This window comes from Hyalella azteca, unplaced genomic scaffold, assembly GCF_000764305.2.
Source record: "Hyalella azteca isolate HAZT.00-mixed unplaced genomic scaffold, Hazt_2.0.2 contig2499, whole genome shotgun sequence".
Taxonomy (NCBI): Eukaryota; Metazoa; Arthropoda; class Malacostraca; order Amphipoda; family Hyalellidae; genus Hyalella; species Hyalella azteca.
The window spans coordinates 137,956-162,050 of NW_025932772.1; the positions used below are offsets into that span (position 1 = coordinate 137,956).

The following is a 24,095-nucleotide window of genomic DNA, read 5'->3' on the forward strand; positions in this document are numbered from 1 at the left end:
TTCTATTCAGCGTTCGTACGTCGTCGACACGAGCTCTTGCGTCCGTCCGGACTCCGCGGATTTCCATAGGTTAGTTGGTGTTGTTCTGGTGGAAAGGGAGGTTGTGCGTCACAAGTTCTTTGAGCGACCCATGTGCTTTGGACGCCTGCAAAGAGAACTGTATTCTAGTTAAAAATTGTGAACAAATGGCGTGCCCGCGCTCTCTCTTTATTGTGTCTGTATGCTCCAGTTAACGTTGTTGTGACGCATTTGGTTCTGAACGAGTTAAAAACGCGTATAGCGTCGATTCGGATCGTTCTGACCTGAAGAGCTTCCAATGCCACGTCATTTGCATTGGCCAGCTACCTCTAAATACATAATTGTGTTGTGTTCAATATGGGCATAAATGTGTCATTGTAAACACCGCACTTCATGTAAACAAAGGAACACGTTCATTTCGTTTTATATCTCGTTTTCCATGCTTCTCGTGTCTGACTCAGCAAGACTAGGGGTAGAGGTGAGGCAGGATTACGATAAGGTTTGAAGCGGACGCCGGAAAGCGGTTCGTTCTTAGGCTATATGTTTTATTTTGACAAAGAAGCCTTTTGCTTCTCGAGTGTATCATTGAAATCATGTGGGCTTAGATATTGTTTCTATGTTATTTACTAAACTTGAACGCGAATCGCTTCCCAAAGAATTCAATTGTAGAGTTGAAGCTATTAGTGCGATCAAATAGTCTTAGACTCTAACCATTTTTCAGTTCGCTGTTGAGTCGTAAATTTTCTATTCATTTATGAATACTGTCGCATCAAGGCTATTCGGCTAAATTATGAATAGTTTAGTTCATATCTTGATCTATCCATCTGCCTTTATTTGACGTAGGTACCTACATAAGATTCCGTGAGAGAAGTCAGATAGGGTAACTTGATCTTAATTTGATGATGCTATAAAGATTAAAGATTATAAAAAGATTAAAGATTATGAAACTTCCAAGCCTCCATTATCGACGTCTGCGTGGGGACCTCATTGAAGTATACAAGTATACTCATGGCTTATACAAGGTCCCAGAAGGATTACTAGAATTTGAAACAAGAATAAAATCTGACACTACACCTTGAGATCACAGACGCGGAGAAAAATGCAAGCAGTCTAATAATAAATTTTCAAAAATGAGACGCTTTTCTCCAAATGAGACCGTCTTTTCCAAAAATGACACCTTTTTACCTAAATGAGACCGTTTTCTTGAAAGTTAGACAGTTTTTTTCAAAACTAAACCGTTTTTCACCGCACGAAATTATATGTGCAGTGACCGGCGGCAATGTCCGTCATCAGCGAACCACATCTGCTACTATCGATCATTTGAACGTCGATAATACCGCAACGATAATTTCTGAAACGTTAATAGTCATAAAAAAATAATGTAAATAAAAAATCACTATGCCACTGATTTCTCAAAACTCATCCCGATTGCCTTGATCTTGATAATTTTTTTTTATCATCTGCAGGTTTTACATTGAGAAATCCACCTCGTTACGTACCGGACAATTTAATTACATTTAGTAAACGTAATCAAATTTACATTAGCATAGGCTCTGAATGCTGTACAAAAACAGTTAATTACTGTAAATATAATTAAGAAGTTTTAATAAATTTTATTGAGCTCCTAATAAATGCTCTTGAGCAGCAAATGAATAAAAGCAAACCGTATTTCAGCATAAAGTTGATATAGGTAGTTATAAATTAATTCTGCTGGTAGCATTGCCGAATGTACCTGATATACTGTGACGCTAGGATATACAATTAATATCATTGGTTTACAGCCAGAACTATAAGTATATAGTATCTCATTAGTAATCATTGCGTGTACAAGACCACAGCCTGCTAATAAATCTAGAACGGTTATTTTGCTACAGTCTTACCTGTTGGATATAATAAAGGGAGGAATCCATAAGGTCATCTACAAATGTCGTGTATATAAAATACACTGCTCGAATAAATACAATGATTTTTTTTCAAATATTAAATGAGGATAAAAAAAATACTTTTTCTTACAAGAATGCCGACCAATTTAAGGCTATTTGTCAAAAACCAATTTTTGTTTGACGGTCTGGCAATAGCTTTATAGTTAAAATCTATTCTTATATAAATTTTCCCGGGCAAAATTCTTCAAATAAAAGAATATTAGAAAACATTCTCTTCCGAAATCGAAATTAGTAAATACCATTATGGAAATTATTGATTTGTAAAGACGTCAGCGTGAAGTTGCTGCCGATAACACCAGTTAGGGATTATTGATGCATTTGAAGTCGGATACAAACTGGCTTACAGGAATCATTTTATCAGTAGCTAATGCAATGACTAGGCAGGGATTTAAGGGATTTAAGGAGTAAGTTGGCCTTTAAAGTAGCAATTATTATTACCAATACAAGATAGCAGACGGAAATTTCGTGTATTGATACATTTATCATACTTCCCAAAGTACAAAGGCGCACTCTTTGAAAATTGACTTTTCCCAAGAAATTACATTAGGCTTTGATTAGTTACGAGTAAATTTATTTTTTCATCGGTCTTTTGGTCACATTCGTTTGATAGAAACTTGTGTTCATTACTTTGTGAGCTGGAAAATTCATTACTTTGTGAGCCAGAAAATTCATTACTTTGTGAGCCAGAAAATCAGCCGAAAATTCGCGCATCCGAGAGACCGCAATGTTTTTCTCACATACTGTATGTGCAACGAAATGTTACTATTCCAGATAATGTATTTAAAAGTTGCATAAGGTACTCGCCCACTCGGAGAAAATGTGCAAGTATGTATAAATTGTGATGTATAAATCTTTTGTTTGAAAGAAACCTTCCTTTCCCGTTGCCTTTACAGATTTTTACAGCATTTCCTCAAGATTTTGAATCAACCAATAAAACGAATGTATTTTTAGTGCACTTAGCAGTGATAATTTTTCATTTGATTTTTTTCTCGAGTTTGTTTCGTAAAATCGCAATCATTGCGGCGTCAGGCGAAGACTGCTTCTCGGTCGAGCTTTGGAGCGGCATGGACACTTGCTTCAAAGCCTTCGATAAGGATGAGTAAGTTGTCTGTTCATTTAAATACTACAAATATTTGAAGCTTTCGATAAAGATGAGTAAGTTGTCTGTTCATTTCAATACTTCAAGGTTTCAAATCTTTCGATAAGGATGAGTAAGTTGACTGTTCATTTAAATACTGCAAGGATTTGAAGCTTTCGATAAGGATGAGTAAGTTGTCTGTTCATTTAAATACTGCTTTCTTTCAAATCTTCCGACAAAGATGCGTAAGTTGTGGATTCATTTCAATAAAATAAAGATTCAAAGCTTTCGATAAGGATGAGTAAGTTGCCTGTTCATCTAAATACTGCACGGTTTTGAAGCTTTCTACAAAGATGAGTAAGTTGTTGATTCATTTCATCACTATATAGACTCAAAGCTTTCGATTAGCATAAGTAAGTTGTTCATTTAAATACTGCAAGCTTTCATAGCTTTCGACAAAGATGAGTAAGTTGTCTGTACAATTCAATACTGCTTGGTTTCAAAGCTTTCAACAAAGATAAGTAAGTTGCGGATTCATTTCAATACTACAAGGCTTCTAATGACGATTAATTTGTCAATGCTGTTCAGTTACACAGGCTGCAAATCTTTTGACTAGGACTAGTAAATAGTCAATGCTATATACCTTAATACTATAGGGTTACTGTACAAAGCTTTCGGCGAAGACGATTGAGTTGTGTGAGTCGGCAATAAAGTTCTACCATTTCTGAACAACTACTTTGGGATAAATTTACACATTTTAACTTCAACCTTATCTCTGGTTCGCCTGATTTGCTTATCATATATAAATTTATTTATATAGGTATTATATTACACTTTACTGATTTACGTACTGATGTCGCTTCAGACATCTATGCTCGTCTTAAGCTGAAGCTCAATAAAAATATTTGATTCCGAAATATTTTTTTCCGATTCCGATTACATATTTATTCATGTGCCGTTTTCAATATACCTACTGGAAATCATTTTAAATATCTTTAATGAATCATAAAATTAGTAATGGGTGCAACACGGACGCGAGATCAAACGAACAAATTAAACACCAGCTAGTGGGGATAGATCGCTGCCTGTCAAAGCCTTGTCCAAAGACGTGTTGGGTCGAATTTCTTTAAAAAATTACTAACTACTATTCTTAAATTGCTATTACTATTATTTATTATTCGTGCTGTTTCCATTGTAAGGATTCTTTCTGAAATTGGTCGGAACTGTTCAACTGCGTGCATTCGACCGTTAAATTATGTTGTTGTGATGCCCAAACTTAGGAGTTGTCTTGCTACTCTGATTGCTGATCATTCCTACGCCAAAATCTCATCATTCACGAGCAACAAATTGAGGGCTGATTAAGCTTAAAATTTGAGTTATAATCAGCAAATATCATAATTTGAGGTACGATTATTAAAGATAAGTCAAGATATACTTTAGAAAATGCATCTTCAAACGTGAATTATTCAATTCACGATAATGTTAATTAGAAAGGATAATTAGTTTCTAAAANGCTGCTAGGCTATCATGAGACCATCATCAACTTTCTTTTGAAACTCGCGAGGTTTGCTGCCTTCATTCACAGTCGATGAACAGTTGCCCACCTCCCGCTGACCTTTGACCTCATCAAGTGTTCGATAGTTTTCAGACCCTCAACTAAAATTACTGTTATTTTTTTTAGAGGCGTTGCAAAACTAAAAATCATCGTGGTATTTGCAAACATCGTGGTTATTGAAAATTATCTAACGGTATTTGTGAGGACATTTTATTAGACTGGCAAATGGTAAATGAGAATTAAAATCAATCTTCAGTGATCTTGAAATAATTCTCATAGGCGATAACCATTAATGATGGGAACTTTCAGAAAATTAATGCGTACAATAAAAACATGCACGATATACCTTCTTACAAAAATATTTTAGCGATTTTAAATGTCATCGTCAACATCGCACGAATGGCAAGCTAGAATGCATTTCTGCAGTCTTTTGATCCGGTTTAAGGTTTAATACTTTATCTATTGCATCTGCATTGCCCTGGTTTAACAATTAAGTATAATATTTCATAGTTAGAAAATACCTCGTCTTAATTTGTATTGCTTCGCATTTTGTGATTTATTTTGAATATGTTTGACAATTAAAATATCTAGACGTCACAGAATTTTCATTCAATTTCTTCGAACTACTACGCTCGCTTTTACCTACCATCTAATAGCAAGTTTTTTTCTCCATGACAATTACAAGTTATTTTAAAAATTATTGGTAAGATTGTCATAGACATCACCAAGATTGGTTCCATCTGGATAATTTCCCGAAGCAGCTACGTACTTAGAAACATTTTATCATCCATTTCGGATGACGAGTAAGCGGAACGTTTTATGTCTTTCTACCCTTAAGCTTTGTTACCATGTTAACGATGAATTCCTTCTACTGAATTCTCTTTTTCTAAATTCTCTTCGATTACCCGATGTGTATTGCATGCACGGGTTATTTATTGCCGTAATTCTTCGATCGTAAGGTGAATAAGGAACATTGAAACGTTGATGCCTGCTACACGCCCTAGACAGGGGGCACTCTCACGCCGTTGTTCGTTGCGTCTCTACCACGTAATTGTTCTTTATAGAGAATCTGACAACGTCAAGGGATCAATATGTTGCGTCACGAGTTGCCGTGTGATGGCCTACTTGCCAGACGTACCCTCCCCTTACCAGACGTACCCTCCCATTACCAGACGTACCCTCCCCTTGCCAGACCTACCCTTCCCTGGCCAGACCTAATACCAATTGCCAGACCTAATACCAATTGCCAGACCTATCCTCACCTTGCCAGACCTATCCTTCCCATGCCAGCATTACCCTAATCATGCAAAGCTTTGCCCGCTCTTGCACGACTCTTTCCCTGCTCTTCTAAGATTTTTACTGCATTTTTGTGCTTTCCCTCTACAATGATTCTCTGGCCTAATATTACGTTGCCTTTAATTTCTTTTTTTGTTTCATCTATGTCATTTGCTTGTGCCGTTGCGTAAATATCCCCTTTTGCGTAAATGTTGAAAATCAGAATGGCGTTCGCACTACTTATGATAAACCTCGCTCAAAGCCATATGGTTGTTCGGACACATTATAATCCTTAACTGAATTCAATCTAATCCTCTTAACGATCTACAATATCGCGCTATTTAACTTGAAACGTTTCCATTTTCCATATTTACCCTGCACACGTAAGTTTAATGATAATTAATTTGTGAAACGATTTGAAATTACTCTAGTTAAGAGTTATCACATATTGCTAAGACCGCTTGATCCATGTAATGTGCATCTCTGTACATGAATGCTTTTTTCATGAACCATATTTTATTGTAAGGTTGTTAAAGTTACATATTAGACACCAAAAGGAAATCGTTCTTACGAGAGACTATACTATGCGTTAGGTCAGTGGTTAAGAGGAGGTCCTGCCGTGAACAACCCATTTCTAGGCCTAGTTGACCTATATTGCGTCACTCTTCTGCTGTGCTTTAAGTCATCTTACACTGCGCGTTTATTGGTGAGCTGCTATATTAGACCAAATGTACCCTAGCAATAAATTAGCTATTTCTGTTACATGTAAATTGGTTAAAGAGTGATCATATATAGAATCTGTTATGCAAGTGCTTAAGTAAGTAATATCAGTCAGTATGAAAGTATTTATTTCCAATGTAGGGTTGCGGGTCACGAGAGTAAGCTGCCTCCGGTACCGTGTATTCCAAGTATATTTGCTTGGAAGGATCTTCGCGCGTGCTCCCAGTATCTGGGACGTGCTACGACCTTTGTCACCTATTGTGAACTGTTGGAATGGGCACTTAGCTTGTCTAGAATCGTGTCAATCTTTCCAGCAATACTGTTTAATTATTGTTCTTGTTCAATAAATTAGTTTTTGGTGGCTGATGTTTGATGCACATGAGTAACGAACCCGATGAAGTACAAGACTTCATTACAGTGAAACAATTTGAAATTACTCTTGTTAAGAGTTATCACATATTGCTAAGACTGCTTGATCCATGTAATGTGTATCTCTGTACATGAACGCCTTTTTCAATTTATCTCGATTCATTACCGTGTTGCGGTAATGCATGATTAATGATGCAAGGTTACTATTAATTAGGTTGTATGGAGATCTTTTGAGTATTCTGAAGTGTACAAATGAGCATAACGATCAAAGCTTCCTTCTCAAAAGCCCTCCATTAATTTTAGTCGCCTAAATTTTAATCAGTTTGATGCGAGTCTTCATCCATCTTCCTTTTGTTCGAAGTGTTCGTGGCTGGAGAGCTCGATTGATCGAGGAAACTTTAAATGCACTGCTGGAGCACGGCCACTTAATACTTAGTTTAAATGGCAAATGACTTCGTCAATATTAAGGTGAACATCGATGAAACTTTGAGGAATGGGTCTAATTAAAAGGTAAAAAAGCGTGCATGAGCACGCTACAACATGGTTTGGAGTATTGTTTTCTTAAAGGCAAATTTAAGGATGAAAAAATATAACTCAGTACTCTCTACAGTGAGTGACAGAGAGCGCATTTTTTCGTCGACGAAAACGTGAAGTCACGGACGGACGGACGGACGGATGGACGGACGGACATGGCGAGCACAATAGCGCCTTTTTTCCATTAATGAGAAAATGTGCTAAAAATAATGCCTTATGCTCTAAAATTTGCTCTGGGCTGCTCCGAAGTTGTTAAAGCGTCCTTTATTTCACTTTTTATTGACTGGAAATTTTTAAATGATTTTGTTTAGTTAATCACACGTAAACAACGGAATTACCATCAGCTAGCATTTGCAAAGTATTACATGTATATTTTATATTATTCTACTTTATGTAAAAACTTGAGTTTGGGAATTGCTCAAAATTTATACCTATCAATATTTCCTCGTGTTTAGGTGATCGCTTAGAAATTACAATGAGTTATATGCACTGCACTTGATTCATTCTGTTCATGGTATGTCATCATATAATATCATATAATATACTATTTACGTACCTATAAGATGCTTATTGTTAAAAAAATCACAAGCGTGTCCCATTTCTCCACGATTTTTCAAAGCATTTAACATTAAGTACTTATTCTACCTCCGTGTGAGCCTCATGTTTGCTTGAGGTAAACATGCGGATGCATGACGCGGTCTGCAGTCGTCTCTTGATGACATGCAGCGATGTGATTTTACCTGTAAAGGTCAAAGAAAATTGGTGGTTAATTTTCGTGTCACGGGATGAGATGATGTCAGGCCAGATCCATCGAGCGAGTTGCGAGGCTGCGCTCATCATTGGCTGCGGTCACGGCATGCGTGCCGAGTGCAGAAGGGCCTTCTGGAGTGCCTTGGTCTTTGTGCCTCTTAGGCTTTTTTCTGGTCCTTTTTGGCCCAAACTTGGGCCTTCATAGCGCATTTTCTCATTATTGGAAAAAAGGCGCTATTGTGTTCATGTCCGTCTGTCTGTCCGTCCGTGACTTCACGTTTTCGTCGGCGAGAAAATGCGCTCTCTGTCACTCACTGCAGTGAGTACTGAGTAATTATTTTGTTTTTACATGGGCTACTTGAGCCTTTTCGGCTGTTCTTACAAGGATTATTTGGGCCTCTTAGTTTCCCTAAAGTTTCGTGGACATCGATATATTTTGGATCAATGCAAAGATAGAGTTTGCCTTGATAAGAAGCTAAGAAGTTTAGTTTCATCATTACCTGCAACTGTTTACTTTTATTGTACCACATCCTTCTAAATTACAAATTCTGTTTTGTGCAGCTTGCATGCTGCTGTGTTGGTCATAGCTTTAAAAATTTTCAATCACTGGTTTTATTGTTTTACAGGCAATTCGTTTCACTAATCTCCTGCATTTTAGACCCGGACATCTTTAATTTTCGAGTCACGCACTCTGCAGTCACGCTTTCTCTGCTTTAACGTATTTTTTTAATGGTGAATTCCACGGGACGATGCAGTAACCTCACATTATCCAGGTCTGATAAACAATTCTTGAAAAATCACAGTTCATCTTAATTCTAGAATGAAGAAATAATGGAGATTGATGACACTTTAAATTGCTTCTTGCTCAGACTTGTTACGTGGAATCAGATTAGAATGGAGACGGTAGCACTAAAAATACTCGCGGAATGATCTCAATCTTCGTATACAATTGTTTTGCTGACGCTAAGTGATTCTTTCACGATGCCCCTATTTAAATGTTGTGGTGAATCGTCGGCTTTGCATTACTACAATTCTTGCAGTACTGAAACATTCATATTTTGCTGATCCTCTAATTTATTTAATGCGAAAGTAAAAATTATATTTATCGTCAAGGTGAAACGGGCAGATTTCAAAGATTATTTTTTTTTATATAAGAAGCATCTATTAAAAAGATGTAAATTTTATCTTTGTTTCTTAAATATAATCGGATAAAATTATTATTTCATTACTAACGTTGTAAGACGCACATTCAACCTTTCAAACCCCACCGAGGGAACTTCAGCCATTTACAATTTCATTAAGTAAATGTTCACTTCTGACTGAAAATACGAAACTTCAGCCTATAAAATTTTTATTTTATTATTATTACCTTCAATTGAAAATATTGAACATCAGCCTCTAAATTTTTATTTTATTATTAGCTTTTCACTGAATGAAAATACTTGTACTTTTCAGGGACGGGTTCCTCAACCAGTCGGAGTTCAGCGCTCTGTGCCGAGCTCTGTTCCGTAACGAGTGCGGCAAACCTTATCATATCGAGCCCACCATGCTAACAAAAATATTTCAGATCTTCGACACCAATAAAGTAAGTCTACACTTGCAAGATAAAAGTCATTTATGGTATGTGCATGAGAAAGTTAAACTAAAATATTTTAGATCTTCGACACCAATAAACTAAGTCTACACTTGCAAGATAAAAGTCATTTATGGTATGTGCATGAGAGAGTTAAACTAAAATATTTCTGATCTTCGACACCAATAAAGTAAGTCTACACTTGCAAGATAAAAGTCATTTATGGTATGTGCATGAGAAAGTTAAACTAAAATATTTCAGATCTTCGACACCAATAAACTAAGTCTACACTTGCAAGATAAAAGTCATTTATGGTATGTGCATGATTTTTATTAGGGCCGCTGAAACAAGCAATGTCAGAAGACACCAGAAATAAGAAGGTGGCCTGATTGGCCTCATTTTAGTCATCCCTAATGTTGCTGCATAATGGGCCGTTTAGTCTTAATTGTTGTCATCAGTAGTTCCAAATATTATGTTCTCGTTAAATTTAATGACCTATTATTAAAAACTATGTTCGGCTATTTAAATGCCCAACGGCAAAAGTACGTAATTATATTGGTTCGAATATATACCGAATTGTTCCTTTGCATCGTTATCGAGTTTCTATTTATACAGTATTACGGAATATAAATAACCACGTAATGTATGTTAACGGAAACTTATTGTTTTGCTTGCATTTTGGATAAAAAATGCAGGCACGCCTCGATTTTCAAACGCTTTAGCACATGGAATAAAAGAAAGTGATATTCTACATTTTTTTGCTTATGTTATTGTTATTGTATTTGTCTAGCTATCATTATATATGATTGAAATTTAACTAGAATCTGAAATTTTTCACTTAGTTTAAGCTAAAGTTTCTATACGTTTAAAAGATCACCACCGCATTATGTATTATTACATAATTACTCTACAGAAGTTAACTAACGATTGTTCGGCGAAGAGTTTGTTAACAGTGAAATTGTTTAGTATTAGATTTTTATCAGTTTTCACAGTATCTATTGATACGGATACGAAAATCATGTGGTATTATAGCAGCATTTATTGTGCAACCATGACCTGAGCATTTAAATACTTAAAATATATATTTTTTTATAATCTTTATTCTCCACGCATGCATGAGAAAGATGCACTTTTACGACCACGACACGCATCTTCCGTTTGCTGCGTGCACGATGCCTGAAATTAACATCATTGATTCCTTTGATGTCCATCACAAACCTCAGTACTATTAAATGTTTTGATGACGATTTAAATGGTGTAATCTGTGTGACACTAATTACTTAATCATACTTCAGTAATCATTTATTGATTGCATTTAATGTACGGCATTCAAATGAAGTGATGAACGTACAGCTCATATGTTTTTTAGAAATGTTTTTCAAATTTATTATAAGTAGAATTGTATAGCGCATCCCGAATGTCATTAATACTGCAAACTTACCCGCGCACGCTAAACCTGTGCATGTTAAAATAGATGGCAACCAGTTTCCTCATAATAATAGAATATGGATCGCACGAGCTTCTTATTGAATAATTTCCTTTGTGGCTAAAATTGTGAGGTCCTCGGGCTGCTAGGCTATCATGAGACCATCATCAACTTTCTTTTGAAACTCGCGAGGTTTGCTACCTTCATTCGCAGTCGATGAACAGTTGCCCACCGCCCGCTGACCTTTGACCTCATCAAGTGTTCGATAGTTTTCAGACCCTCAACTAAAATTACTGTTATTTTTTTTAGAGGCGTTGCAAAACTAAAAATCATCGTGGTATTTGCAAACATCGTGGTTATTGAAAATTATCTAACGGTATTTGTGAGGACATTTTGCTGTCTCTTATACACATCTAGATGTGTATAAGAGACAGAACCAGCAGCATTAGCGTCTAACTAACCAGCAGCATTAGCGTCTAACTAACCAGCAGCATTAGCGTCTAACTAACCAGCAGCATTAGCGTCTAACTAACCAGCAGCATTAGCGTCTGCCTAACCAGCAGCATTAGCGTCTAGCTAACTAGCAGCATTAGCGCCTAACTAACTAGCAGCATTAGCGTCTAACTAACTAGCAGCATTAGCGTCTGCCTAGCCAGCAGCATTAGCGTCTGCCTAGCCAGCAGCATTGGCGTCTAACTAACCAGCAGCATTAGCGTCTAACTAACCAGCAGCATTAGCGTCTAACTAATCAGCTGCATTAGCGTCTAACCAACCAGCAGCATTAGCGTCTAACTAACTAGCAGCATTAGCGTATAACAAACTAGCAGCATTAGCGTCTAACTAACCAGCAGCATTAGCGTCTAACTAACTAGCAGCATTAGCGTCTAACTAACCAGCAGCATTAGCGTCTAACTAACTAGCAGCATTAGCGTCTAACTAACTAGCAGCATTAGCGTCTAACTAACTAGCAGCATTAGCGTCTAACTAATCAGCAGCATTAGCGTCTGCCTAGCCAGCAGCATTAGCGTCTGCCTAGCCAGCAGCATTAGCGTCTAACTAACTAGCAGCATTAACGTAGTCTGCCCTGCAGTGCGGCTCTAGGGCGGCTGATCTCAATAGCGGGGCGGCGAGACACGCAAGCTCTGCTGCATGCATGGGCACGCTGCATTTGCTTGCCTTACTTGTGATTAGCAAATAAATTATGTATATAATGGATTATAATTAACAAATAAATTGTTTAGGTTACAAAATGTTTAATAACAAACTAGTTATGTAGATTAATGATCATGATCGACAAACAAATTATTCAGGTTATTGATTATTAATAACAAATAAATTTTGTAGATTAATAATTAGGTTAAACGACCGAATAATGTAGATTGATGATTATGATTAGAATTGTGCATGAAATTGTGGAAGAATCGCTATTACGTGCTTCTCGATAAATTACCTAGTAAAAATAGCAGGATACGATGGTTTATTAAGCTGATATAATTATATATTGTGTTACGTGATAAACCAAAGTTTTTTCTCATATTCCGTCAATTCCATGCATCCAGGCGAGAATCAAGTAGTCGGGAATCTGTAAACATTATCTTGAATATAAATGTTTGATTCTGTAAGTCTCCAATGGATAGACAAAGGTAGAAAGTGTCTAGGATACTCGTTGATTTAATTTTGTGAGCTTTTAATCAACACAAAAACAAATATAAAGTAAATATAAAGTTATTAGATTTATACCTTACTTGTAGTTAATAATACGTGTGTTCTGGCCTCCAGGACAATGTGATCGATAAGGACGAGTTCCGTTTCTGCTGGCAGCGCTGGATAAAGCAGGTTAGTTATGTTCTATTTTCTTGGCGCATTTTCTCATTTATGGAAAAAATGCAGTATTAATTGCGTTCGTCATGTCCGTCCGTCCGTCCGTCCGTGACTTCACGTTTTCGTCGACGAGAAAATGCGCTCTCTGTCACTCACTGCAGTGAGTACTGAGTTATATTTATTATTAAATTAATAAATAATCGCAGGTAGTTCGGCCCGTGACGGCTCTGTTTGTGGTTGACGTCCAGAACGACTTACTTCATCTATTACTATTATATATTATTTTATCATATTACCATGAACTATAATTATCACCTGCAATCAATTAAATATTATAAATATTATTAAATTAATAAATAATCGCAGGTTGTTCGGCCCGTGACGGCTCTACTTGTGGTTGACGTCCAGAACGACTTCATCTCAGGCAGCCTCGCCATCATCAACTGCCCCGCCCAACACCGCGGCGAGGAGGTGCGAACCCTGCAAAATGTACAGATTTCGTACAAAGAACAACGCAGTTTCATCCTTTTTTTGGTCGTACTGACTCATTTTAACCCGACAAAAAGGCATTTTGCCCCAGTGTTTTTCATGTGTTAGCATTTGTTTCATGTTTATCGTCTCGGGCTAAGAAACGCAGAAACGCCTGCCTATGCAAAGTAATTTTTTAATTTGTTTACTCGTGAATATCTTAGGCATCACAAATTTTTCATCAGGGAATGATTCTATGGTATTATAGAATGGAGATTAAAATAGTTTTTCTACAAACGTGTCGTCAGGTCATTCCTCCTATCAACAAGAAGTTAGAGGAGGTGTAGGGTTATATAGAATGTAATTTAAAGTGTATTTCTCTACATTTGTTTCGTCAGGTCATCCCTCCTATCAACAAGATGCTGGAGGAGGTTAAGTTCGACACAGTCGTGTACACGCTGGACTGGCATACCACGGACCACGTCTCATTCCTGGACAACGTCACTCTTAGGACGTTACACGAGACGAATAAGGTATGATTATTATGTTTATTTATTATATTATAATATCTGTTTAGTATATTGCCATATATTATAGTATTTATGCGATATAATTATTAGGTTATTAATTTATCCTTGGACAACGTCACTCTTAGGACGTTGCAAATAAGGTATGATTATTATGTTGATATTTATTATATTTTAAAATAGTATTATTATATTGTTATTGATTATAATATTTATGCGACATACTTATAAGGTTATTTTATTATTTCTGGACAACATCACTCTTAGGACTTTGCATGAGACCAAAAAAGTGTGATTATTAGTATTTTAATATTGATCATATTATTAATATGACATGATTATTAGGTCACAATTCGATAATGGTCCTTTATACTTGTGTTCCGATTTAGTTTTTATAGAGTAGTTGATGATGCATGTTGAGAGAATCTTCTATAAATAATCGAAACATAACGTAAAAAAATCTGATGAAAAAGACCTTGGTGTCAAACAATTTTTTGACCGTCGAATTTAGTTTGCGACATTCTGTCCAGGCATTGAAGTTCACGCACAAAATTTGATATTTTCCGTTTACTTTAGTAATACACTAAAACGAAGTTAACGAGTTTCAACTCAACAACGCTGGGAGCTGTAATTTCAACTCGTACATTAACACATTTTGAGGTCAGCAACGAAGATCTGGGGTCGCTGGTGGAAGATGTTTACTAATTTATAATTTGTTTAAAAAGAACCTCTTAATGGCATTCTTTCAAGCAAATTTATGTAATGAATAGCTACCTATATCCTAAATATGATGTATGATAGCGATTTATTGTATCGCCGCTAGCTGCCATACGTCGCGGGTGTGAATATTTACTAATGCATTATTTGTTTAAAAAGAAAACAATTTTTATTGCGAATCTCATTTTTATATTATTTTTAAACAAGGCTGTCTAAAGCTGTCTCTTTCATAAATATGATATATAATGATGTGATGTATTGATTGCTCTCGCTGCCTGGTGTCATGGGTGAAGAGAACGATATATTATATCGCCACTGTAGCAGTCGAGTGTAGCGACCAAACGGTATATAATAATTTATAATGAGGACTATATTTTATATCGCCACTACAGCAGTCATGTGTCGCGACCAAACGGTATATGCTAATGTATAACGAGAATGATATCGCCACTATAGCAGTCATGGAGGGTATATACCGACCGGAGGGTATATCTCCATGCGACCGGAGGGTATATAATAACGTATATCGATATATTATATGTGTTTTGACATGCAGGTATCGCCGGAAGACGCGAAGGTGTACGACGTGATCGTATTTGACGTGCACCGAAACGGCGTGCCTATGGAGCAGAAGATGTGGCCGAGACACTGCGTCCAGGGCACCTGGGGCTCCCAGCTGCATCAGGACCTTAAGGTCAGCGGCTTATCGCACCTGTTTCAATTTTGTTATCTAGCAAAATATTTATAATTCAGATGTAAATGATGGTGTAGATATTATTATGTTAAAGTCAGCTGCTTATCTTACAGCTTTTAGTTTTGTTATCCAGCAAAATATTTATAATTCAGATATAATGTTGATGTATATTTTATTGTGTCAAAGACAGCGGCTTGTCTTACAGCTTTTAGTGTTTTTATCTAGCAAAATATTTATAATTTGGTTGAAAATGATGATGTAGATATTATTGTGTCAATTTTTGTTATTATTATGAGAATAATGATGAGAATAGAATAATACTGCTACTAGTATTTTTAATACTACTAAGAATGATGATGAAATATCACTGCGCATAGTGTTTATAATACTACTGAAAATAATGATAGCAACACTATTGCAAGAAGTATTTTAGATACCGTACTACTGAGAATGATGATGAAAATATTACCGTTACTTTGCATCCAATTCAGCGGCCGGCCTATTAAATTAAAGGACTGTAAATAGTAGTTGAAATATCTGTGCGATATGGTCTCAAAGTTAGCCGCGTTTTAAGTTCGAGGGCTTCATTAACTTTGTAAGGTCCGCATGACTTTAAATTGAAAAATGAAGTTCAAGCTATTTTTTTTTTTTGGAATTCAAACTGCTGTTTTGTTGTCAGTTGCACGAGTTCAAACTGTATGTTTGTATGTTTGTTGACAGATACGCGAGTTCAAACTGTATGTTTGTTGACAGATACGCGAGTTCAAACTGTATGTTTGTTGACAGATGCACGAGTTCAAACTGTATGTTTGCTGCCAGATGCACAACTATTGGTTTGTTGCCAGCTGCACGAGTTCAAACTGTTCCTTTGTTGCCAGCTGCACGAATTCAAACTATGTTTGCTGACAGATGCACAAGTTCAATCTATTGGTTTGTTGCCAAATGCAAGAGTTCAAACTGTTCCTTTGTTGCCAGCTGCACGAGTTCAAACTGTATGTTTGTTGGCAGATGCACGAGGACCCGATCCTGATCTACAAGGGCACGGACCCTGACGTGGACTCGTACTCCGCGTTCTGGGACAACAAAGTGTCTTGTAATAGTAACGTAATCTGACAACATACGATAGAAATGTGAAAATGTTAGTTTACATCGATTTAATTCATGAACTCGTCTTTAGGTTTCTATTAGCATTATAAAGTTCATTAAAAATGTATCATTTTTAGCGTTTAATTAAGTTCAAGCTGTTGTTTTGTTGACAAATGCACGAGGATCCCATCCTGATTGCATTATTAAATTTCTTAATGATATATCATTATTAGCGTTTAATAAAATGAATAAAGGAGCGTTAGTAAGCTGACATATGTATATTATTTAAGTGACTAGAGGGACTTAAATAAATTGACTTATGGATATTTAATAAAGTGACTAAAGGGATTTTAATAAACTGACTAATGTATATTTAATAAAGTGACTAAAGGTACTTTAATAAACTTGCTTATGTATATTTAATATAGTGTCTAAAGGGACTTCAAATAAAATGACTTAAGGTAGTAACCATTAACAATAATAATGATAAAAATTATAAGTAATAATAATAATAATAAGCAATAATAATGATAACAATGATAAGTAATAATAATAAGTAATAATGATAATGTGGTGATTAGCTGCGACGGCGAAGCACGCGATCGAGGCGGGCTACCGCACGCTGGTGGTGGACGACGCGTGTCGCGGTGTCTGCGCTGACGACATCTGCAGCAGCAAGGAGCAGGTGCTGAGCACCTACGGCATGGTCATTAAGACCTCACAGGTCAGCCTACAGGTTATCTTGGTCATTAAGCAGGTCAGCGTACAGGTTATCTTGGTCATTAAGCAGGTCAGCGTACAGGTTATCTTGGTCATTAAGCAGGTCAGCGTCCTACTCATTTGTGCTAGAAAAAGACTGTGAAATTACTTTTAGATTCGTGCAACTATTTCTATTTCGAGGATTTGCTAACTCATATTAATGACCTCAGGTGTTATCTTGTGAAAAGATCGTTATTTCCTGCCAAATTTTTGCCAAGCAAAATAATAAAGCCAGTGCTTCTGGTGGCCCGCAAATTTTATATTGATAATTAATGGCAGTATAAATAATGCTTTATTAACTTACTTAAAGGAGTTACCTGCATAAAAAAAATTATAAATTATACAAACTGAAATTGTTTATTTTTTTCATAGAATCCCGGCTGATAAATGTTTGCATGCTCGGTAAAGTCGAATGTTTCTTAACAGTTCTGCAAGTTACCTTCTTTAGCATCAGCGCCGTTTGCGTGTAGTTCTGGACCTTTCTTTAATTAACGTGGTTGATAACGCGCACCATAGTTACGTATAAGTGAATGTATGAATATGTATTATTAATATATCCACATATATAATATATGTATTAAATAAAGTGAATGAATTGCGTGTATTTTACATGTATTATTTGGAGCAATTGAAGAGCCTTGTATCAGATCGCGTTCACTTTGTCAGATGTAGCGGTTGACAACACGCGTGTTAGTTACAAATAAGTGAATGTATTACTATGTATTACTAATACATTCACATAAATACGTATTACATAAAGTGGATTTTACATGTATTATGTGGAGCAATTGAAGAGCCTTGTATCAGATCGCGTTCACTTGTCAGATGTAGCGGTTGACAACACACGTCTTAGTTACAAATGAGTCAATATATTACTATGTATTACTAATACGTTGACATACCTATGTAATATATGTATTAAATAAAGTGAATTTTACATGTATTATATGGAGCAGGTGAAGAGTCTGGCGTCGGGGCGTGACCGTCCTCCAGTACNTCTTTAGCATCAGCGCCGTTTGCGTGTAGTTCTGGACCTTTCTTTAATTAACGTGGTTGATAACGCGCACCATAGTTACGTATAAGTGAATGTATGAATATGTATTATTAATATATCCACATATATAATATATGTATTAAATAAAGTGAATGAATTGCGTGTATTTTACATGTATTATTTGGAGCAATTGAAGAGCCTTGTATCAGATCGCGTTCACTTTGTCAGATGTAGCGGTTGACAACACGCGTGTTAGTTACAAATAAGTGAATGTATTACTATGTATTACTAATACATTCACATAAATACGTATTACATAAAGTGGATTTTACATGTATTATGTGGAGCAATTGAAGAGCCTTGTATCAGATCGCGTTCACTTGTCAGATGTAGCGGTTGACAACACACGTCTTAGTTACAAATGAGTCAATATATTACTATGTATTACTAATACGTTGACATACCTATGTAATATATGTATTAAATAAAGTGAATTTTACATGTATTATATGGAGCAGGTGAAGAGTCTGGCGTCGGGACGTGACCGTCCTCCAGTATATTATTAATATATCCACATATATAATATATGTATTAAACAAAGTGAATGAATTGCGTGTATTTTACATGTATTATGTGGAACAGGTGAAGAGCCTTGTATCAGATCGCGTTCACTTGTCAGATGTAGCGCTTGACAACACACGTGTTAGCTACAAATAAGTGAATGTATTACTATGTATTACTAATACATTGACATATATAATATATGTATTAAATAAAGTGAATTTTACATGTATTATGTGGAGCAGGTGAAGAGTCTGGCGTCGGGGCGTGACCGTCCTCCAGTACTGGGGTATAAGCTGGCGCTGGAGCTCTCCAAGGAGCTCGCCTCCAAGCCCCCGCCTCCTGGCGCTACCAAACTCGTCTGAGCTACGCAAGATTGCCACGTGTGACATGACCGTGTTAGTTCCCGTTTGAATACCCATGTCATGACCTGTGTTACTTCCCGTGTCAAGTCCCATGTCAAGACCTGTGTTAGTTCCTGTGTTACTTCCCGTGTCAAGTCCCATGTCAAGACCTGTGTCAACTCCCGTATCATGGCCCGTGTTAGTCCCGTGTCAAGTCCCGTGTCAAGACCTGTGTCAGCGCACGTATCACCGCCCGTGTTTAGTCCCGTGTCAAGACCTGTGTCAGCGCACGTATCACCGCCCGTGTTTAGTCCCGTGCCAAGTCCTGTGTCGACTCCCGTATCATCGCCCGTGTTTAGTCCCGTGTCAAGACCTGTGTCAGCGCCCGTATCATGGCCCGTGTTTAGTCCCGTGTCAAGTCCCATGTCAAGACCTGGGTCTTGCCGTATCATGGCCCGTGCTTAGTGCCGTGTCAAGTCCCATGTCAAGACCTGTGTCAACTCCCGTATCATGGCCCGTGTTTAGTCCCGTGTCAAGTCCCGTGTCAAGACCTGTGTCAACTCCCGTATCATGGCCCGTGTTTAGTCTCCTGTCCAGTCGCGTGTCAATGCCCGTGACTATTCCCGTGTCATGGCCCATGACGAGACCCGTATTAAGTTCATTATCATGTCCCGTATTTAATACCCGTGTCTAGACCCAAGTCAAGTTCGCTACACATCTGCCTAATTGATAAAGAAAATCTGCATACATTATCGCCTCTTTGACGCCTTGCTTACGACTCACTAACAGTTTGGCGCTTAGAAGATTTCACACGAATGACCTAAGCGTCTTTGATAGCAATTGGTTTTATACGATTTTTACATTGGAATACGACATTTTGGAATACGAAACATTGGAAAAAAATTAGCAATTATTGCGCAACGATACTGATGGGCGCACGTTCTCTAATACCGGAGATTACGGCGCGTATCAACGATGCAAGAGATGACAGCTGTAAAGTTTATCAACGAACATGAAGAAGTTTATTGAAGCTATAAATGAACCTGGTGTGATAATGAGATTTATATTAATTCAGGTTCATAATTCCAGTATTTTATTAATGTACCTAACTGATAAATGAGAATCCCTACTTTTTTGTTTGGTGCATTGTACTTAAAACGAATCTTATGTACTTACATTAATTGTACTAATTGTACTTAAAAACGAATCTTATGTCCCCCTAGACAAATTCTACCCCAATCAAATCTGAAGGAAAAATTACCCTTAATGAGAAAGGTAAGTAGCATCCAACACCAACATATGTAACAAACATTAATTTTAACCATATGTTGTATCCTTATGAATATCTGTAACCATATCATCGTATATAACCAACCGCTTGATGTTTAAACTTAGTTATGTTCATAAGAAAAAATTTGCGTTGTGAGTGAAAAATTTGTTAATAAAGTATCACTTTATTTCTATATTAAGAGGGAACACGTCCATGCAATAAAATATTCAATAATTCATAAGCGTTTTGGAATAAGTTTCTTGCGAAGCAATAGGAAAAATTCAGTTCCTTTTCATCCATTTTCTTGTAATGTATTGCATTATTCAAACGAATTTTGTTCAAACAAAAAATTATTATTGAGCTGTTTTTTTAGTTTCAACTTCTAAACTGTAACTATTTGAACATAAGCTATTATCCCTCGTAACTCCAACTATCTTTTAAACTATTCTTATTTCCTCTTTGAAACCTCGAAGCAAGAAGACATTTCACGGTACAAAGATTTCGTTGTAATTTGTTATTTCTTTGTTGGCTCAAGTAATTCTTGAGATAATGTTATCGTTGATGGCAACAAACGACATAGAATAGATAAGATTTTTTTACGTTTGCAACGAGCGCTTTGCCATAGTTCAACACTGCATCAGTTTAGTTAGTATCAATAATAGTTTTTTGTTTAAATGTAAAGCATAGGTATGTTTACTATTGCACTTTTATTTTCTAAATTATCATGTGTGTGTTTCGTATAATTTAAGTAGGTTACAGTAATAAACTGCATTAGTATCATGTTACTAACGTAAGGAAAAATAAATGTAATTATATTAGTGAATATATGAATACTGTATTACCTTTGCGAAGTAAGTGCCTGTATAATGTTCCTTGTCAACTTACTTTCATTCCTAAGTTTACTGACAAAATTTCTTTTCCAAGTTAACTTACAAAGTTTTCTTCCTAAGTGATACCAGAAAATCAGTCATTCCACTAGGTAGGTAATCAACACATGATCATGATTCTTCAATTTTATAATAAATTTGAAAATCAATTTTTAGATTTTTTATATAATTTAGAAAAGTATTGATAAATAATATGGATACCCGGTTGAGTTAATATACAAGTTGCCCGTTATCGAATTATTTTCATGTTTGATAATAATTTGATACTGCTTACAATTTTCATTTTGTTGAAAATATATGTACGATTGTTTTAATTATTTTCCTGTTGATTTATGCTATGTGTGTTACGTCAACTATTCTTTCATTCCCATGGCATCACACGATTTTGTATGAGAATAAATTCATTTTTGAATAAATACAGACATGTATTCTATATGTTGACACGATTTGTTGTTGCTTAGTGAATACAAGTTTGAAAAACGACTTTGTTGAATGAGTGTCCGTAGTTAAAAGCAGATTACCATGTGCAAGCACTAAAAAAAATCAACACCATAGGTAGTTGACTAGCGTGTGTTCAGTGCAGCTTGTTATAGCTTATGTATGATTGTAGTGTTTTATGTATTGTGTCTTGTGTATGAGAGTGTTCAGCACATAGTCCTACATAATCGGTTTTTCAATCTCATGATCTCTTGATTATTATATTTTTTGAAACGAAACTAAGACCTGTTGGGTAAAATTGTTCAAATGTGATTATCATTTATACACTGGTATTTTTATTGTAAGTTATTAATTTTTTCTTACTTTCATTAGACACTTTAAGTCAATTATCCGTGCCGATGAAACAAATCGGGTGTTGTTGATGATCCGAACGGTTAGATGAAGCTTCTGACAATATCAATAAAAGTAAAAGTTATTTCAAGTTCTGAATTTTAAAATGAAACCAATTTCGATCATTTTAAACAACTTTATTTTTGAGTAGCCTTATTGAAACTGTCTTTATGAGTTCAATTCTCGTATTGTTTTCAAGAAAAAATTGTATCTGCGACGCTTATAAAGTGCTGAGGAATTCTGACATCCGTAATTATAATTATTATAACCGTAATAATTAACTATTATAACGTTCGTCCATCACCGTTGTTGTGTTCCCTATAGGTGCCTTGATATGCATAGACATGCACGTTCGCTGCTTTGTGGTATACATAAATATGTTCTGAATAATTGTTTTTCTTTACCCCTGATTGCGTGCTGAGAAAATTTATTTAATTTTTTGTTTCCGTAGTGAGTGAAAATGTGAAATTACACACCTAGCCGTTGAAAATATTCTAATTTTTAGTGGATCTAATTTACATATTTTTCATCGTCAGTGTAATGAAAACGTGAACACATTATCTGAACTGGTAACCCTGCATTTCTTTTCAGAACTTACTCAATTTATCAGTGAGTATTAAATGCCAATCTGTAATTTTTACCGAAGAATAATGTCACTTGTTTGCTTTAATCGCAAATTCACTAAAAACTTAAAAGCAAAGAAAACTCCACAAAAATTCATAGTATCTTTAAAGATAACGTTTTGGAGTCCAGCTCCATCATCAGTTCGAAAATTCTAGAACACAGATAAATCAGTAATTAGTACAGTCATGATTGCAACAAAAAACCTAAGCTGTAAAACCTATCTATTTACAATTTCAAGCGGGTAAGAGCTAAAAGCTAAATTCAAACTAGGCCTCTGTTTAAAAATGTACAATGATTCTAAAATGCGTAAATCAGTAACAAAGAGTTTTACCGAAGAGTTTCAATCGATATTTCTTCCTCGTCCAATATGGAATTGCTATCTATTGATGGGATTTGAATGGCATGGCGATGTATTGATCGTGATTTCGGCGACAGCTTTCGAGAATTACCGAATTTTTCAAATGTTTTAGAAAAATTAGTGTGTCATATAACCGAAACAATGACACACAACACGAGTAGAGACCTGACTTGGCATTGATATGCCATTTTATAGGTCCAAACTGTGTCAAGGTAACCGACGCAATAAGTGTATTATATTCAGGTAATGTCTCACACATTTCTCCAAGTCCAATGGTCCAAACATTGAAATAATTATTCAGGTAAATGTTATCATGAATACTATCATTGTTGAAAGCAGCCGAAGCAAAATCGCGTTGAAGCACGCCCTGAACCGATTATTATAAAAAAATTGACTTTTTTTCGAAAATGCACTAATTGACATAAATTAGTTTTAGCCTAGCTTCACGCTAGTGGCCTCCCAACACCATGATACCAATCAGTCATTTTAATGTACCTGTAAAGAATGTTATAATGAGAGTGAAAGTAATGTAAAATATCAATGTCAGAGAAAAAAATTAGCAACAACAGTCAGTTCTGTTTTTACATGTTCCAATAACGACGGGAAAATTTGCGATTATATATAAAGTCACATTTTTCACCTTGACTCCTCAGACCAACAAACAAATATGGAGCGTAGCGTCCCTAGCAACGGCCTAAATATGCCCCTAGCAACGCCTCTAGTAGACTGGCGCCAGATTACCCTAGTTTCGTCGCAGTACCGCTAACAATCCAGTGGTTGTGTTCGAGTTGTGTTACAGTTCAGAGTACCAAGATTGGAGCAGAGAGTTGCGGGTTCGATCCCAGCTCTGTGCGTCACATTCTGGTCAGAATCGGCAAGGAGGCCGGGCGGTTAAGCACAGCAGAATTGTAGCAGA

At 36.2% G+C, this 24,095-nt stretch overlaps 1 protein-coding gene across 1 annotated transcript; it reads left to right on the forward strand.

Annotated features, from left to right (window-relative positions):
* The first annotated feature begins 2,961 nt into the window (after positions 1-2,961).
* LOC108680392 lies at positions 2,962-20,316 on the forward strand. The gene is made up of 10 exons (XM_047885601.1): positions 2,962-3,060; positions 9,698-9,827; positions 13,021-13,077; positions 13,429-13,533; positions 13,929-14,063; positions 15,331-15,468; positions 16,477-16,561; positions 17,136-17,278; positions 18,270-18,305; positions 19,114-20,316. The coding sequence occupies exons 1-10, from the start codon at positions 3,026-3,028 to the stop codon at positions 19,231-19,233; spliced, it is 984 nt and encodes a 327-aa protein (XP_047741557.1). The 5' UTR covers positions 2,962-3,025; the 3' UTR covers positions 19,234-20,316.
* The last annotated feature ends 3,779 nt before the right edge of the window (positions 20,317-24,095 follow it).